The 19,642-nt window shown below is 45.7% G+C and overlaps 1 protein-coding gene across 3 annotated transcripts in view; it reads right to left on the bottom strand.

Moving 5' to 3' along the window:
• Positions 1–221: 221 nt before the first annotated feature.
• The window catches only part of numbl (NUMB like endocytic adaptor protein), a 52,300-nt gene continuing 32,879 nt past the window's right edge, over positions 222–19,642 (bottom strand). For 2 of the 3 annotated variants that reach the window (XM_041940505.1, XM_041940504.1), the window contains exons 2-9: positions 14,016–14,166; positions 11,592–11,666; positions 10,023–10,097; positions 7,483–7,623; positions 5,527–5,734; positions 5,064–5,333; positions 2,746–2,925; positions 222–2,651 (exon numbers count right to left, since the gene is read on the bottom strand). In XM_041940505.1, the coding sequence (XP_041796439.1) occupies positions 1,501–2,651; positions 2,746–2,925; positions 5,064–5,333; positions 5,527–5,734; positions 7,483–7,623; positions 10,023–10,097; positions 11,592–11,666; positions 14,016–14,141 (2,226 nt within the window). In that variant the 5' untranslated portion in view covers positions 14,142–14,166 and the 3' untranslated portion in view covers positions 222–1,500. Of the gene's footprint in view, positions 2,652–2,745; positions 2,926–5,063; positions 5,334–5,526; positions 5,735–7,482; positions 7,624–10,022; positions 10,098–11,591; positions 11,667–14,015; positions 14,167–15,264; positions 15,381–19,642 lie in introns of those variants that run through there. The other variant, XM_041940503.1, reaches the window with a different exon arrangement.

The raw sequence follows: 19,642 nt of genomic DNA, 5'->3' as shown, positions 1-19,642 counted from the left end.
GCATCATGCAATCATCCTTTATTTCTCTTCGTTCTTTTATTGTTCATGCCTCTATGCCTGCCCATGTTCCTCTTCTCTTTTCACCTCTCATCATCAATCCCAAAATCTGTAATGAGTGCAGTACAACTGCAGCTGATACAGTGGTACATAGAGGAGAACACACAATCATACTGTACGTGATGAGGAGATACCCTGTGTTTCGACACATTAGAGGATTTATGAATGTTGGAATGTAGTGCATCATTTTTTCAAGCAGTTGCACAGTGTTGTAGAGTGTTTTTTTTTCCACTGAGTTGTGAAGTTCCTTGGATTTGTCTGGAGAACATGGAGTCCAAAGGACTATTGTGCTGTATTGTCCAGAGTGTCCGTGTGCTGGATATCCTGAAGCGATTTTTCATGTCCCAGTAACCCGTTATGGGGGGGCTTTAGCAAGAGAAATGGGCTACAGAGCCAAAGAGAAGCCATAGTGACTCAACTGGCCTCACCAGCAATGGAGTGTACATACGTGAGGGCTAACGGAAGAAACATGCCGCTATATACACTTCCTGTCTCACATGTTGCACGACACGCCGCTGCACTGTCGGCCCTTGCTGTTTGGTTCCTGTCACATGACTCAGTTTCCCTCTACTGCTGCCCAGTCAAATCTGTTACCTGTCTGCTACCTGTGGTTTCCCTCCTCTTTACGTTTCAACAAAAATAAATATAGGGGATGTAAAACGCTCCTGAAACGCTGCTTTAAAAATGTGTTTTTTAAGCATATATGACTTGCTAAAATAAAAAAATGAAATACAATAAATAAAATAATTTTGGCCATAAATCTCTACTATTAGTCAGTAAGTCCTTTTGAATTGGTAGAGTTGGGTCTTACATCATTGGCTAGTCCTTTCAGGTATCCAAACTTTTGCTGTGCTTGGCTAAGATCAGCATCAGTCTGATCACGAGTCAACAGTTCACTCCTCTGCTTCTCCACATGTCTTGTAAGGTAGCCATATCCGCTAAATTCTCCACCAAGATCTCCACCAGAAAAAGGAAACATCTCACGGGCTTGGAATGCAACCGAGTGGAGTCCCCTTTTGAAGAAAGAAACCACTGAGCTGTGTCCCCCACAGCGTCCTCAGGGGGCACATACAGTACATCCAGGGACTTGCAGCAGGTAAAGTAAAGCCAGAGTGGAGAAGTGAAAGCAGGGAAGTGGATTGCAGATGGAGCGGAAGGATTCAGTCCATCAAGTCTAGTGAGCTAGAGACCCGATCCTCCAGTGGCAGCCCAGCAATCTGCCAACTACCTCCCAAGCTCTCGTGGGAGTGTAAAGAAAGCAATTAAGATCATCGTAACTCCAATGAGAGCTTTTAGCATGTTGCTAGGCTGCCACAGGTCAGATGCTAGGCTAACTTTAAGGGCCAGCATCCTGTTCTAAGCAGAGATGCTGGAATAAGTGCCCGGCTTTCTCAGGCTTTAACTCCAGGACTAGAGCTACCGCTTTTGGATGCCAACTCTGGCTTAAAGCTCAATCTCAAAAGTCTTTTGAAGATTGTTGGAAAATGGGTTGGCTGCTGCAGCTGGTGCCTTATTCCCTGGCTGCTGAGGCGCTGGTTTGGCCTCCAGCGCTGCCCACTTGGCCTCAAAACGATCATCGTCTTGGCTGTCACTGGCTGCTGGAGCCGTAAGCTGGCTGCCCTCTGGCGGCCAGCTGCTACTGCTGCCACCGTTGCCACCACTGTTGGTCCCATTCTGGAGGTCCATCATGATGCTGCTGTGTGGTGGGAGGCCATTAATGGCTGTTGATAGTGGCGGAGTGGAAGAGAATGGCGGTGTGGAAAACCCTCCAGCGTGCCCAATTGCACCAGGTGCTCCTGGGTGACAATGGTGCGGCCCGACTGTTCCAAGTGCTCCCACTTTGGGTGCTCCTCCAGCCGAGCCCATGGCTCCACCTGCACCAGATGAGCCTGTAGCGGTGCAGAAGACATTGGCCACCATTTGTGATGGTGTGATGCCCACCACAGGCACGCTGGCATTGGGATAGGTCATACTGCTGGCCAGGCCTGGCATGTAGGTCTGCATGGGCACGAATGCAGGTTGGACAGGCTGGCTGGCAAACATTCCAACAGGGGCTGGAGTGGCATCGAAAGCCAAGGGGAAGGGCTGCATGGAGCTTGGAAGGGAGCCTGGGGGCCCGGGAAGAGAAGGCTGGATCATGGGGGCCCCAGACATGCTCGGACCGGACATCGTCGGAATGGACATGGAAGGTAGAGACATAGGGGGGCCTGACACTGGAGGGCCTGGTATTAGAGGAACTGATGATATTGACATGGGTGGGAGGGGCATCGGGGCCTGATTTGAGAGAGCAGAGGGGCCCGAGATGAGAGGCTTGGAAATGGTGCCAAGGGGCAGAGGGACAGTGGACATTGGGGCGGCTGATATGGCTGCCTGACTGGACATCTGCTGACTCGACATGGAAGGTGGTCCAGGGATGGTGGGGATGGTGGGCCCTGGGGGTGGGGTCTGTTGTGCCTTGACAGCCTTGGAGACCTCCTCCAGCCATCTCTCAGCCTCGGAGGGTGTGCGCCTGTGTCCACTCTGCATTTGCATCGCCGCAGAAACCGGAGGAGGAGAGTGGAGTGGAGGCTCTGGTTGCACCCAGGATGAAGTGGCTGCAGGGGTAAAATTAAAGATTTAAAGTAAGTTTAATCATTTCCTTACCAGTTCAGTTCAGACTGTCAACATTCCTATTGATCTGATGCTTACCCTGCATTGGTGCAGGTGGCGGAGGCAGGACAGGGGGCACAGTGCAGGTTGGAGGGCCATTTGTAGACAAAGAGGGGTTGGAGAAAAGCTCATCCGATGGTTTGGTGAAGGAGGTGTTGATCTGGCAACACAGGGCGTTAATACTGCTGTCTCCCTCACCTGGCAGCCCCATATCCATCTCTGGTACTAGCAAGAAAGGGAAACACAGTGGGGGGGGGGTAGATAGACAATGGCAGTAAGGAAAATAAGAGGAGGTGGAATGGGAGAAGGAGAGGATTGAGTAGAGGGACAAACAAACAAAAAGAGGGAGAAAAACAATTTATTCATTTGTATAACAGGTCCAAAAGCATAGAAACTGGAGCAGATGGAGACTTTGATGCTGTTGACCGAAAAAGCATCAAAAACAGATTCTCAAGACAAACATGGCATTGTGTTAATCAGGGCATTTTTATTAAACATAACAATGTTCATAGTCAGTCACAACAACGTTTACAGGACAAGCCAAACTGTGTAGCATTACACTCCACAGACACTCCAGCCCGTTTCGTCCATGCCTTGTGTGTCTCGCGCGGGGACGACTCAGACAGAGGTGAATTTGGCTTAGCTTATCCACGTTTTTAAACCAACTGTAACTGATCCGACCAGTGAGGGATTAGGCGGCATATTGTTCCCGTCTGACTTTGGTTTGGACTACAGCTTTAAACCTCTCCTGCTCAGACCGCAGATATAAATAGATATCATATCTAATTCCCCGTTCCTTGTTCCCCGGTCTCTCCCTTCACAACGAAGCCCTCAGAGACTGAGGAATTTTGTTTCTTCCTCTATTCCCTCCTGCTCTCCTCCACTCCCTCATCCTTCCTGTTTTGGCTGTCCCCGTCCAGCACGCAGGGCTGTCCACAGCACTTGACAAAGAGGAGTTTGGTGACTTTTTTCATACTGCGTTAATAAGTCGCACGTGCAGAGGAACGACTGGACAGAGGAGTGGGATTAAAGTGCACACAGATGGGGTCATTGTGGGGCCAACATCAAGCATTTGTGCTGTGGCTCTTTTAGTATATGTACAGTATGTCTCTCTCAGCTGAGTGCGCTGTGTGGCTACAGGCCTTGAATTATGTTGGAGGGTACAGAGGGTGCTGGAGGCATGTGTAGGGTCCCATTCAAGGTTCCTCTGCGCTTTGTTCTGCCATCCTTCTCTTTCCCTACTCTTGCCAATGCCCCGCACTCTAAGCACTTTGCATGTGTGTCTATACCACATGTGTATGTGAGTTTCTCTCAGAGCAGGTTTGAGGGCTTGCAGGCTAACCAGGACAGCTGATCGACCGCACAAATCAATACACATATTGTTCAGGGAGTCACAAGGGAGCAGGGAGGCAGTGCACTTGGCTGCTACTGTTTAGTGTATATGTGTGTGTTACAGGGAGTGAGAGCAGTGTGCATACTGTGGGATACAAACTGCATCAACACTGGAGATACACGCTAACAATCAGGTAATAAGAGATGGAAATGAAAGGAGTGAATATGAGACATAGAGTGCAGAGAGCGGGAGTTAAATGTTGTGGTTTAGTATTCCAGGCAGAGGAGTCCCCCAGTCAACTCTCTCATCTCTCTTAATGACTATAATCAGCCTTGCTACTGAGCACTCTGATCCTGTGGCACCACACAGAGTGAGCGTGTCTATGTGTGTGTTCCTGTGTGTGTGTGTACACATCAACCTGCGAGGGGTAAGTCAGTTATTATTAATTGTCTTTAGTAAAAAGCCAAGAGCTTTCAGGGCCACACATGCCTAGCCATCAGCGCTGGCACTGATGGCAATAATAACAGCACTTCACAGCACTGCCTTTTAGCTTGGCCTGTTCAATGGAAGGCAAGCGACGGGATTAAACTGAAGAATTACAACTTGTCTGTATGAAAACTGCAAATGCATCTGGGATTTGCAGGTTTATTCTGTAATATGGTCAGACGTCTTCAGATCGGGGTCAAAAATGCCAAACTGGAGCCTGATGGAAAATGTAATAACATGACAATCTTTTAATATATATGTTTATACTCATATACTCTACACACTAGGGAAGGCTGAAGTGACACATAAATTAAACCTCTCTGTGCAAAAATACACAACAATCCCCTTTTTCTGACCTCCACACCCACCAATAATGTTCATACAGTCCCTAACCCCATCTTATTCACCATACCAGTTGAACCTAATTAACAGATCCCAAACAGTAAAAGGTTGGGATCCTAGTAAACAGAAGTTTCGAGGGTCAGAAGGTCAGCAGGCCCCCTTCATCAGCATTTGTGAGTCCCACTTCTCAACTCACCAGGGTTCTTGGCCTGGAAATCAGTCTTGCGTTGCAGAGTTGATGGCAGGTCGTTGAGGCGGAGTGACAGCTGCCTCTTGAACGGAGAGTTCTTCTGGCTGAGGGCGGGGAATCCTCGGAACGAGCCTTGGCGCACCAGCTGCTCGATGGGAGCGTGGCGGCGAGGGATGGCGTGAGGCCCGCCAGGCTCTGGCCGCTCCATAGGGGACGCCGCACCCTCGGGTGGGGAGGCGGTGCCAGGTGGGAGGGCTGGGATTACACAAGGTTGCTCTGGAGGAGGAAGTGGGTGTGTGGTCATTTCTGTTCAAGGCATATAACTGTCGCACATGATCTATTGAAGATCTAAAGTAAAGTAAATTTGCTCAGTATGTGCTTGAGGACCAACTCACAGCTCCAGCTGTATGAGCAGTACTTGAAAGACACGTCTGAGTCCGTGTGCACACTTTTTGAAATATCGTCTTACCCTTCTTCTTGTCCGGCAGCTTGTCATCTCGCTCGCTGCTGCTGCCCTGCTGGCTGCAGGAGGAGTTGGCGCGGAAGGAGCCCTCACGCACAAACGAGGTGCGACTGGCGTCAAAGGAAGCCGTCACGCCGCACTCCTTCTCCCTGCGCTGCTTCCTCTCCAGACAGGCGGCGAAGGCACAGCCAACTGCATGGCTCAGTCTCTCTCCCTGGTGGAGCAAAAAACAGTCAATATAACACGCAGTTTAAAGGTCATATATACACACTTGACCTGGATTGATGGATTTTAGACCATCAACAGTCTTCATTGTCAGCTGTACTGACCGTTTTTTTTTCTACAGAGGTTTTATAAATGTTTATGTGCAACATGTGTGATTGTCCCTCATGTCAACCTTCAAATCAAGTTCATACATTTACATAAAATACGGCCGTCACAGTGAAGATCGGATTAGGATGCAATTATCAACCTCAAATCTCTTCCGTTGTCAACATGAGTTCATGCTCCTTGGCAAAGAATGCAACTAACTCCAGGCTGCCGTTTGCAATCCTACTTTCCCTCCACCTTTCTGACGCCCTTCCTGCCTTTCTTCACTCCTCTTCTCTTTATAGACAGCCATGACCGCTACAGAAGAGACCGTCCAGTTTAGAATGAGCAGACAGAGACATGCAGAGTGTGGTGGAAACAGAGACAGACAGAGATGGACAGATAACCCCAGAGGCTTCTGTCTAATCCCCTCTCCTAATCCCACAGGTCTGTGCTGCGCTCTCTTCTGTCCACATAAATAATCCAACTCACGGTCTAAGATGATGAAACCACCATGGGCTTGAAACCACAACGCATCATGACAGCGCTGGGTCTACTGCAGCTGTCTTTACATTACAACCTCCTCATACCGAGGTCAGTCAAATGGGAACAGCAAAGGTTAAAAATCACACTAGCTGCAACAACTACAAAAAATACAACTCAATGGATCCAGTTCATGGGCATTTAATTTCCCACCACATCTGCACTGCACGGGTTGATGTGTCTGAATGATACATGGCTGAAGCTAATGGCTGTTTTTCATCATTGATCATTCTATTTACTTCTATTAACTGATTATATGTTTGTGTATACAATGTAAAAAAGTGTCTAAAGAGTCTAAAACTAATCGTATAACTGAGGAAATCACAAAATCGTCATCTTAGTAGCTTGAACAAGAAAAATATGTGATTTTTGCTTGATAATGACTTAAGTGATCAACTAGTAAACACTAATCTTGTTTATCACTTTTTGTTCATCAACTAAGTGATAATCTTATCAATCAATCAAGACTTTACACGACAACAGGTACGTTTTACTGTAAGAAGTTTTCAAGTTAAAGGACTGCAAATATCATGTGGCAATTTGAATAAAGTTGCAAAAAACGTCAGCGTAAGTGAACGACAGTAACGTTGAAGTTCTGTTCCACAAGTAATAATAATCCTTCAAAATCCCACTGACATTTGTAGTAATTTAAACAACTAAATATACAGCCTTGGAACAGACCTTTTAAACAGTATGTCATGCAGTTCACAATAATTTTGTTGTTTATTCAATAGTTTTGTTTTTCTCATTATGAGTCAGAGACATAGAGATTAGATTAGATTAGAAAAGACTGTTGGTAGATGTTATGTTTGTGGACGAACCCAAGTTATGATGACAAAAGTGACATTTTCATGGGAGCTGTAGTTTTTTTGCATGCTAACCAATCATTTGCAGTTGAACTTTTCATAAAGGTTTCAACTTCCAGTAGCACCTGCTGCAGCGATGACCAATTTGCCTCGTCACATTTATTTCTTCAGAAAAACAGGCTGAATGAGAGATAGTATTAAGTTAGTGGAACAGAGGGCAGCCCACACATACGACATCTGGACTTTATCTCTCTATAAAGAGAAAGTCCCTGAGGGGCAGATGGAAGGTTAATTTCCCCCTCACCGAGTCTTTGAGAGCCATGAAGCAGTGGCACATCCACCGTCTGGTAGTACCGTCTCTGCAGATGTAGGAGAAGGCCTTGTCATAGTTACGATCAGGAGCGCAGAATGAAACCTTCTCTATGGTCTGGTCCACAATGAGGTCCTGAGGGAGAAGCAGAGAAAAAGACGCGGGGAGGTCAGAGAGAATCCCACCTGACAGCTCACACAATACAATTCAAGTCAATCGAATCGTTCCAGCAGGTAGATTACATCAAATCACATCTGATACGGTTTCAATTTAGCAATGACAGGCAGGAAATATAGCTTCAATACTGAGCACACCAGCTTGTAGACTGATCCAATACTTGACACACTGCTTTCAAGCTCGGTTAACCCGATGAAACCCCTCACACTCCAACCTATTTACACATCCACCAATGACAGAAAAGAAAGTGACTATGCAGACTAATGACACTGAACCCTCTTTTCATCTCTGAGATGTTTCCACCACTTGCCCTTCCTTCTATAAAAGGGTTATTCAGCCTGCCTCTGTGTCCATAGTCACTACAGAGGAAACTAAAAGGGGCCCTTCTCTTTCTCTGTGTACATTAAGGGGCCCCCGGCTCACCTCTTTGACTGACCGAAAACAGAAAGAGAAGGAAAACAAGAGGCGAGAGGGACAAGAAAGGGAAGAAAGAGAATGAGGGTTCACACACTCATCCACTCACTCACTTCCTTCCTCTCCTCCGGTGTCGCCGAAAACAAAGTGAGGGGAGGATGAGGAGCGAGGAAGAGGGAGGACGAGGTGGGGAAAGGAGGAGAAAAGAAGAGAGTGGAAGAATAACAGCCCATTCATTGTGAGCCGGTACCAAGGTGAAAGGTTGAGCAGAGAGCAATGTGTGTGTCTGTGCCACTGTGAGGTGTGTGTGTGTGTGTGTTTGTGGGCAAGGCTGACTCAGATCATGTCCCTACATCACTGAAAAGAAGAAGAACTCACAGCATCTTGTGACTCACAGTGTCTCATCTACGCAAATGTCTCTCTGCCCTCAGTATGAAAAAAGACTTTACTGTTCCTCTCATCCGAAACTGCATTATGAAGGTCATGCAGAGCTGCAACTCTTCTGAACACACACGTACACGTGGTACATTCAAAGATCGCAGGAAAGTGTTTGAATAATGGTTGTGTAGGCGTTATTAGGCGTGCTTGCTAATTCGTAGATGGAAGCTGAACTGAGGACAAAAGATGATGAAGAGTGAGAGACTTTCCCACCATGTCTGCGTCACTCAAGCCCATTTATTCTAAGTGAGTAAACTGACCACGACCAAAACCTACAGTGCCCTCACAGCAGGGCACTGTAGGTTTTAAGAGACTCAAACAGGAAGAAATAGTGCATCTGTTGGGGACTATATGCACCTGCGGATTAACACAGATTCGGTGCGCTGGTGAGTTTTCCAGGCAGCAGGAGGTTGTTTGTGGGATCGACTCAAAATAAACTACAGTATCCATGTTCACCATAATAAAGGGACATGTCAGCCAGTGTAACAGTGAGGCTCACTGAGGTGTTTTTACTGTTTGTTGGGCACGAATGGAGCTCTATGGCACAGAGGAATAAGACACATCAGGCTTTGGCTATACTAATAGCACTTGTTAATGGGATCAGCTCAATGTTGGTTTTGGGATTTGTTGACAATAAGAAAAATATGTATTATTGCCAGGTTTATCCTTTAATATGTTTGGTGAGATACATCACAGAAAGAAAAACAGGAGGGAGATTAAAGAGGAGGGAGAGAGGAGGAGTGGGACTGAGGGATTGGGAGAGGTGGGGTCATGTGTGTGGCCTCTAAACATAAGAAAAAAGGAGCGGCGGAGAGAGAGAGGCTGCTCCACTGGGCTCGCTCTCTCCTCTCTATTCTCTGCCGCTCTTTATTCTGCTCTGCTTTCAATAGAGCTGCACTCACTCTGTAGGAGGCCTGCCTAGCCACCAGACACTCCTCAAGTGCATGTGTGTGTGTTTACTTGATCTTCCCTCCCCCACTAAGCACCTTCAGCAAGAAACCATGAGTCACATATGTCAGCTCTGAAACACACACACACACACACACACACACACACACACACATAGAGGCCCAAACTAGCCTGGGAGCATCTGCATGGTGGATCCTTCTGTTTTCAGCCTTAAGGTGGCGTCATCAAACTGGGACAGAATGACACTTTAACTGGTGGTTTGAGGATGGGAAGTGTGTCTTAACTGAATGTGAACATATAAAAGAAAGAAGATGGCACAAAGATGGATGTGTAGAGAGGCGACAAGCCAAGAGCACCAGAGAGCGAGAGGAGATATTTCTGTCTTCTTTTGACCTGCAAACTGTATTCGTGGGCAGAGGCTGAGATTGAAGACACAGATAAAACACCTGTGTGGTGTTTGCTGTACATGACAGCAGGACACATGCAGTTTTTCCCTTGTTGCTCAGTGAGTGATGAAGTGGGAAAGGAAAGACAGAGAGGAGGATGAAACGAGGGAGAAGAGGTGACACACTTGCCGAAGAAAAGTGCTTGCTTACCTTAGTTTTGTCATCCACCACCCTGAGTCCATCAGCTGAAACCCACAACACTGCCTTGACTGTCTTCTTCCCGCTCTGGAAAGACAGAAAAGAAGCGCAAGTGCAGTAAATCATTTAGAACGTCAGGGGCAAGTCACCAAGTTGCACAGTAAATGTATGTCAATCCTTTGCACGTTTCCACTGGCATGTAAAGCCACTTTTACTACTACTCGTGGTTATGTAAAGTCATCATTACATCCTTACAGCAGATGAGGTAGTGGCGGGTTAAGAGCGGAGAGGCGGGCAGAGGTAAAAACTGTGCCAGCTGGCACTGAGAATCATTTCTCCAGAGGAGGGCACCAGGCAGAGCTAATAACACACTCAGCATGGGCCGGGCTAAAAATACGCGGGCTAAAACAGCAACAACTCCATACGAGTGTGTGTGTGTGTGTGTGTGTGTGTGTGTGTGTGTGTGTTTGTGCGTAAGTAAGGGAAACAGAAAAAAGCCAGAGCACTGCAGGAAATGGCTTTGAAACCCACAGCGAGGCGACAAGGAGCCTCAATTTTTGCATAATCCCATTGAGAGGAAGACAGAGGGAGTGAGAATAGAGGTGAAGAAGCTGCGAGTGATGGAAGGAAAAAGAGGGGAGAAGCAGAGGAAAGCTAAATGGAAAGGCGGAGCGGGGGAACCAAAAGAAAACGATAACTTTGGTATAAAGTTTTCGGCGCGAGAAACTGCAGAGAGGCAAGAACTAAAGAAAGATGCTGATTTGGACGGAAAGAAACAGAGTTGATCCGACATGGAGAATCAAAAGAGAGAAACAAATGAAAGGAAATGGTGGTGAAAATAGAGGGAGACAGGAGCAAATGCATGAAACATTTCTCCTGCTCACATTAAACTGGCTGTGACCCAGTTCACTTCTGACAAAGCACATCCTTTTGTTGCATTCTTACCAGAGGAACCAGGTTCAGGATGAGTGTACCCTGAATGTAGAAAATGTGCTGCTCTGCGGCTCTGAGGCAGCCTGACTTCACATTAAAAGTCTGGTTACAGATGTGAAGAAAGTGACACAGACTCCTGTTGTCTTCACTGCAGAGTGTGTGTGGCTGTCTGACACTGGCCAGTCTGTGTCACACTGTTCACACGCTCTCTGTCCGAATCCAGCTTCCCAGGGGGGCAAACTGTGTGTGTGTGTGTTTATGTTAGCCCCGATCTCATTTTCTGCTCTCTTAGGCGTAGTGGGATCGGACGGATATAAAGACTGATGAGCAGACAGACACACATATGGAATGAAACCCGCCAGGGAGGGCGAAGAAGGAGATGAAATTGGTAAAGAGGAGAAAATAACAAGGCAGGAGAGTATTGAATGTGTGTGTGTGTGTGCGTTTGTGTGTGTGTGTACTCCTTCGGTCGATACTTTGCTGCACGAGCTTTGTGCGGCTGGGTCTGTAATGAGCTCCAGTGAAGTCCGCTGTGGATCCGTGGGTTTTGTATTTGTAACCGCTTCTACAGAGCAAAGAGAAGCTCCAGTACTGCAGCAGGGGAGGTGTGTGTCGGTGTGTGTCTGTGTTCGCGTGCAGGATACTCACAACTTTTAGCTTCTTCACTGCCTCCTCGCACACATGCATCCCTCTCGACTCCTCCACCTCAACCAACCCCAGGTACTGCAGAGACCAGAGAAGCAGAGGCATCAGCAGCCAAGACAAACCAGACATTGATTGTTATGAAGATTTTTATTATTATTATTATTTGACTGTATTTCATGTTTTAGCAGCACTCTTCATCTAACCTCCAATCCAACCAAGCTGAGGCTGAGCTGCTCTAAACACTATGTCAAAACAAAAAAAAGGCACAAAGTAACATAAAAGCAAGCAAAGTCTCATTAGTTCCCATCAGTATTTCTATAAGTGCCAGTCAACTAGTTAATAAGCACCCATAGTAGATTTACAGCCACATGCTGCCGCAGATAGTAAGGACAGAGAGAGAGGGCTGTAATAATTTACAGCCTCACATCCCCTTTTGTTTTCTCTCCAGTGTTCTGCTCTGTGGTGTACGGAGAGCCCAAAGGGACACAATTAAAGCTCCCCGCAGCTCTGCTCGAGCCAGAAGCCAAGTGGCGTGGAAAGAGGAAGTTTTTAGAGTTGTAAGGAGAGCTCTAGTTTGGGGGAGTTTGGCCCCCAAACTAAAATATCTGTTGTAAACAAGACATGGAGCAGATTTCTGAATGAGATTTTTTTTTTTTTTAATGATAGAAAAGTTGGCTGTTTTGAGACACAGAGAAAACAAGTGGAATTATGATCTTATGAAGATATCGACATGAGAGGATGTTTTTGTGTCATAAACTGCACGAACTGCACGTTTCACATCTAGCATATATATTTCTAGTGTCTGGTATATTTTGATGGTAAATTCGACAGTACAGACAGTATTGAGGCAAAAATGAGCTGACCAATGATCTATTGACGACATGTGACATTTTTGTGTCCGTTTGCTTCACTTGGTAAACTTTCAAACTATTTTTCTAACCTTTTTTCTCCCAACCTCACTGCTTTTCTGAAGACAACCTGTCCCTCAGTACTGAGCCCAAGAACACTGTTTTCTTTCCTGTGGTGCAGTTCAGCAGCTCTCAAAGAGGCATTAGTAGTCCATGACTCGTGAATACTTTTGAAGTGAAAGTGGAGAGAAGGCAGAGATGTGAGGGGAGAAAAAAAGATGAACAGGGGAAAACGGAGGAAAGAAAAGCCACAATAAAGAGGCTGAGAGGTTTTTTAGTGCTATCATCCCTCGCTGTAAAAGCTCCAATGCTCCACTTCACTGCCCGTCTCATCGCAAACTCTGTGGAGCATCACCATCAGGACCGTTTTCCATTAGAACTGTATTCGTCTTTTTTCTTCTGGACTTTCCATTCAGTCTGCAGCCTGTCTCTCTTCTTGCCTGTCTTATCCAGCTCTATATCTGTCTCGCTCTCTCATTTCATATCTCACAATGTCTCTCCATCCCCTCTGTGTGCCCTAATCCCTCACCCTGTCATTTCCCATGGTCTCCTTAATCTGTATCTCCACCTCCATGTCACTCCTCCCTCTCTGTCCTCCAGCTCTTACTGTCATTGTCTCTCCAGCTCCGCAACAAATGACTCTGGCGCTCAGCGATAGGCAGAAAGTACACACTCAGACTGATGCTGGTTATCAGTAAATTGGGACATCAATAAATCCTCTTATTGCATATGAGGCATTTAGCTATGAGCTAAGCGTCTATGCTTTACTTATTACATGGTTTCTATTAGGATCAAATGTTCTTCAATCCTATCAATCTAAAAGTCTTTACATTTATTTGACATGAGTCAAATAACACGAATCTCTGCCATGATCGCACGATAATCTATTTTCATGAGGAGATGGACATTTCATCATATTTTTGTCTCATACCCAGCTCAATAAAATCTCCAAAATTCCAATCAGTTTTCATTTATTTTCAAAGGACACGCACGCTTATATGTGACGCCACATTGCTGTTATATAACAGACCCACATGTAGAGGTGTAAATAGAGCATCTCAGATTCTGGGTTTGCTCTAACGTGATGTTCAAGGATGAAGTGCTGGATAAATGAGCATCGAGTGCACCTGTTGTTGCTGAGCATCCTTATGCAGGATGCACTGACATGAGCTGTGATAAATGCACCGTGCTTCATTTGCCCTTTTGTGTAGCCCTCTGATTTATTTAGTTGAGCCACTGCATACACAGAGCAAAGTTACTCCTCCCCTGCAACTGGGAGATTACTGACACTCATGACCTTGAGAAATTTTGACTGTTTTGTTGAGTCATTAAAGGTTTTTATTAACAGAATGTTATTTCTAGTTCCCTTTTTTACAATGGCAAATCTTAATTGCACAAAATGATAGTGTTTATCAGGATTGTGTCAGTCATATTGAAAGCTTATAGGAAAATATTGCCTCTGGAGCAGAATTAAGTTATACTGCTCACGTCCAGTACTGCACCCACTTTGGCTACTCACCCGAACAGGGAAGTTACATTTGCCCTTTCGTACAGCCTCCTCGTCAGCCTGCCACTGATGCGGTCTGCTGGCCTCCGGCACATACGTGGGCTTCTTCCTCCTCAGGCTCTGACGAAGCTTGTTCATCTCCGGGGTCACGTGCTCCCTGGTGCTGTGGACGCACAAAAGGACGTTGGTTTAGTCGTGTAGCAGCCTAGAAGGCCACAGGTGAGCTCTGCAGTTTGCTCAAGAGATTCAAAACCACTGAAAAAACAACTGTAGCATCACGGCCAAGTGAGTCCCTTCAACGCACACACAGGAAATACACAATACAAACCACATTCATTTACTCGCAATTTAACAGTAAGGCTCATTAAAAGCTGATTAAATGCAACAGTGCCAAGCTATATTTTCAAGAAATGCCGCTTGAGAACGTTGCACAGAAGCTCTAGTCCTGTGTTTCATATAGGATTATGAGTGAAGTGGGATGGATTTCATTGATTAGCTCAAGCTCATTATGCAGTAATCATCCCTAACAAAGCAGTCAGTACATTAGCGTCTGAAACACTTCCGGACATGATGCTCCATTGATTCTCCATTCAGAGACAGGCTGTACAAATCACACAGGTAGAACGTTAGCGCTAATGAACATAAAGCATAGGGCATGCTTTCATCTCTCCAAGAAACATCAAGAATGCTAAGCGAATACTGATCAGTGCACACACACACACACACACACAGACACACACATACACACACGTGCATACGCTGCAATCCTCCTCTGAACACACACAATCCTCTCTGCGCTGCTTAATTAGACCATTCAGCCCGCTGGCCTGTTTAGCGATGCTAATTTCCCAGCATAATGAAACATGACGCCATCAAAACATGACCTGTTTAAAAATGATAATTACTGTTTTCATTCCTCCACAGTCACATCCCCCCTCAGCACAAGATCTGCAGTGCAATAAACACGTCTTTCCTCTGGTGCATCCTTTGTCCTTATAAAGACTGAATTAGCCGGCTTCCCAAGTTTTAAACTTGACTTTACTGTTCCTCTTCCTCACATTTTTCATGCACTCCACTCCATCCAAAGCAGACTGTCTTCTCTACGTGTTCTTTACTTTTGAGGCTTTTTCCTGTCACTGGTCTGATCAGAGACACAGCAAAGGGCAAAGAAATGATACAACTGCAGAGGGACATAAGACATGTTCATCTTTGTCCCTCGCCGCTCTCAAGAGTAAAGGGTATACTTGTATTATTTTCTTACCGTCTGGTTGCCCCATCAGTCGCCATCCTGGCTGTAACAGGGTGTGGAAGCACACAAATATTACACTGAAGATATGCAATGTCCATATGTAAGCAACGATCTGTACACTGAAGGGAAGAAATCTTCTCTCCACTCTGCAACATGCAGGTCAGGGTTTACTCACAAATATATATACACACACACACACGCACGCACACACACGCACACACACACAGACACATCACTTCTCATAATCACTGCTATGTTACTGGTAATGGGCGCCAAAGGCTGGTGTGCCGGAAGCCTCTGCAAGCAGACGTCCCCGTCCGTCTCACACACACACTCAAACGTGTGTGTAATGCAGAGTATTCAAATGCAACAGCTCGAGTGGCTTTACCCATTTCTGGCATGTGAGGCATGCGTCCTCTGCCAAGTGCAGGCGCGCACACACACACACACACATACACACACACACACACACACACACACACACACACACACACACAAGCCCCTCTGCAGCTCGATGCACACATGTCGGGGCTTGTGCGTGCCATTTCTGGGCAAAGTGCCAAATGAATGGCACCTGGCTGGCACCAGCACTGCTGGAGCAGGTGTGTGTGTGTGTGTGTTTGTGTGAGGGGGTAAAGGCTGGTGCGTAATATCCCACAAGGGAGGTAGAGGGGGGAGTTATGGGGGACAGGGTGGGGGAAAGGAGGTGCTGGTTAGGGAATACAGCATGCCCTGTAACTGCCCTCATATGGTTTGGGACAGCGGGAGAGGAGGAGGAGGAGGCTTGAGCGAACGGGACTGGCATCTGATGCCAAGCCACGGGGGAGAGACACAGAAATGAAATCATTTGGACTGAAGGCACCGGGACATGTCAGAAATGACTGGAAGAAGTGGAGGAATGAAGAAATGAGGTGAGAAAATGAGTGCTGTAACACACAATTATCCTGCTGATCATCCAGTGGAAATAAAATGGAAACGAGTGGAGGTTGGGTGGTGTGACTGCAAAAACACCAGGAGAATGAGAGACTAAAAAACAGACTAACAAACTTCTTTATTAACAAAATCAATTTAAAACAATTATATCTATCCTGTACTAGAAGCTGAGATTAATAACTTTCGTGATAAAATTCATAATTAAGAAAATACCGTCCGACACATTTTCTATTGTACTATCTTGGAAAGTGACACAAGGTCGAGCACTGAAATGTTTCAGATTAAGTCTAGCATCGTAAATATTTTGGCTTCTCAAGAAATGTCATGACTAATTTATTATGTTCTTTCACTGTAAGATTACATTTCCAGGATGCCTGTTTCTATTAAAAAGCTAAACAGTAAGACTGATGTAGTCATTAAGTCTGCCAGGCACCACTAGCAACACTACTACAAAAATATTTAACTCTCAAAGCAAAGCTTATGTATGTCAGAAAGATGGATGTAAAGAAATGAGGTGGGAAAATCAGTATTGTAATGCGCCCAATTATCCTGTTCAACATCCATCAGTTATCCTGTTTTAATGAAATAGAAATGCAGGGGGGATAAGTGGTTTGACACAAACAGTGGTTTGATAAGAGGAGGTAACCAGAGGACAGAAAAAAGACAGTCAAACCAACAAGAATACAAGAAAATGTAGCTTCAAGAGGGTAAGCAAAGTAATGTACTGACTTGCAAACATCTGGCAAGTATGTGAGATGACACGAGGGTCGGCGAGGAGGAGAGGGTCTGTGTCTTAAAGCAAAAAATTAGAAAAGTCTCTGATTCGCTCTCTTGAGAGTCAGATGACATTTCCCATAAAACATCAAATTGTTTTGATAAAATTTATAAAAATGGGGCCTGTTTCCAGTCCTTATGCTAAGCTAAGCTAACTTGCTGCTGGCTGTAGTTTTAAGATGATGTGAGAGTTGTGTCAATTATCTCATCTAACTCCACCAGGAAGGGGTTTTTGAGTGTATTTTCCAAAATGTCAAACTATTGTAGACGAGAGAAATTTACTCCGAATAATATCAGTATGGAGGATACTTCGGGAAAGTGTTTCTCTCATTTGCACAGACAGACAGACAGACAACATAAAGTCCATACATGTATCATGGCGGCGGGACATAAGAATATGAGGTAAGCAAGACTCCAGCGAAAACACTCAACAGGCCGTCTCTTGCTGAGCTGCGCAGTGTGAAATGAACAGAAATCTGGTAGTAAACAGTCTTCGATGGAGACACATTAGGGTGGAGACATTACCCAGCATGCAACATGTAAAGGCCTTGCATAGCTGTGACCTCACCCCGCACAACAAGAACCATCTGCACGACGAAAAAAAAAGACAAGGGACAGAGAGAGGGGGTGGGCAGGCAGGCAGGCGGGCGAGGATGGAAAACATCAAAATAAAGCTATAAATCAATGGCACAAATGAAGTCCCGCTCTCGTCATAAACCCACGCAAAACTCCTCAGCACTTCAGTGTAGACTACACAAACAAGAGGCCCGATGCCAAAAAACACATAGTTGCTCCCCATCCAGTGTTTGAGTTAGCAGCCATCTGGAACACATTGTTGCAGAGATGGCAGGAGAGACGACTTACGATCATATGAAGTTATGTCGCAGACTTTCAAATTCGTTCACCCAGGCTGACCTCCCTTCATCGCGGCTTCCCTCTGCGGTTCCTCCCTATTCTTCTTCTTCACTGGTGTTTATACTCCAGATCTCCTCTTTGCGCTGTGCTTGTCCAACGACGGACGCAAAAAAAAAAAAAAAACAGGCCCGAAGCTAAATGTCTGCAGCTCTGGTGATGCGAATGTGAGCAAATGGGTTTAACAGGGGTGAATTTAGCGAGAAGAGTTCGCCCACGCATACAGACTAATAAAATGTGGGGGAAAAATTTTTGCTCTAGCTTGTTAAGTTGGTATTTTAACTGTTAGTAGGTTGGAACAATTGTTATTAACAATGTGGGGGTGGGTGCGTTTTTTTAATATTGGTAATATTAATATATTAGCTTGTATTCAAAGTGTTACAAAGTTAATAGAAATGTTATTCCGTATTCTTTACGTGTGTATGCGTCACCTCTCTATTACCTCCACATAATCTATGTTAAGACTGCATGAACTCATGTGTGTCCAGCTGTGTTTCGTGCTTGCCAGATGTGAGTCTGATTGATATCTTTGGCACTCTTCCTCTCTTTCACACACACTCATGTTCCTCCCTGATCCAGATGTTCGGCGCTCAACAAGGTTCAGAGATTTTGGAAAAGCGGGACACACTCCTCCCTCACACTTCGCCTCTACCAGATGCTCGCAAAACACACCTCGCGCAAGGAGGGAGACGGGGGAGGAGGGGTGATGTTGCTGCACACACGCGCGCACTTACACGTCACACAAACACACACACACACACACACACACACACACACACACACAAACACACACACACATGCACACGCAATGAGTCATTGCCACCTTGCATTACGGTAAGCCATATTTCTGTGAAGCTCCGGAGAGACAAGGAGGAGACAGCGAGAGGTGGAGCAAGCGTCCAAGTGTGTGTGTGTGTGTGTATGTATGTGTGTTCATGAGTGTGTGTGTGTGTGTGTGTGTGTGTGTGTGTGTGTGTGTGTGTGTGTGTGTGAAGGCAGGGGATTGTGTTGGCTTAGTCATCACTGAGCTGACCACTTTACATGGACACGATGTACCTCTCTCTGCTTCCTTCTCTGTGCTCAGTTGAATTCAAGTTGTGACTTATTGGCTGTGCGGCTGAGAAGCTGCTGTGTTTTGCCAAAGCGTCCAGTGTGACTCAGAGTACATCGAAAGTCAAGGTGGAGGCAAAGGCATCAAAGGTCAGTATCACCACAGCTGCATACAGTGCAAAGTGATTATTGCACTGTTTCAGGATACAGATTACCTCCATGCAGTACACAAGCCTTATGTTTAATAGCTTGCTTATCTAAACCATTTGATACCAGCAGAAAACCCAGTGAGTTATTTCTCCATTACAGAGTTTTTGCTCCAGACATTTAGCATATTTATGATACCTGTTTTCTTCACACGATCACCAGATCAAAGCTGTTCTTTCCGACACTAGCTTTTTTTTTTTTTTTTAATTTTGTATGTCGGTACCACAAATACAAAGCCTGAGCATGTAAGACCCTCATGTTAGATGTGGCAGCACAGCCCACAAAAAGATTCTCCTCCATCACATTAAGGCCAGCTTTAAATGTCACTCCAATGGTGACTCATCTTTGGGCTAATGAGAGACAATAAACAGTTATCTGGTTAATAGAATTAAATCAAAAACACATTAGACATTGGCAGGTTATGCTCACACACACACACACACACACACACAGAAACCTGACCCAGTTTCTGGGCTCTGCAGACTTCAGCTGACACCGAATGACCCGGATAGAG

The sequence above is a fragment of the Chelmon rostratus genome, chromosome 7 (genome assembly GCF_017976325.1).
Source record: "Chelmon rostratus isolate fCheRos1 chromosome 7, fCheRos1.pri, whole genome shotgun sequence".
Taxonomy (NCBI): Eukaryota; Metazoa; Chordata; class Actinopteri; order Chaetodontiformes; family Chaetodontidae; genus Chelmon; species Chelmon rostratus.
Note: the sequence above shows the minus strand (reverse complement) of the source record. Positions and strands in the feature narration are given on the sequence as shown.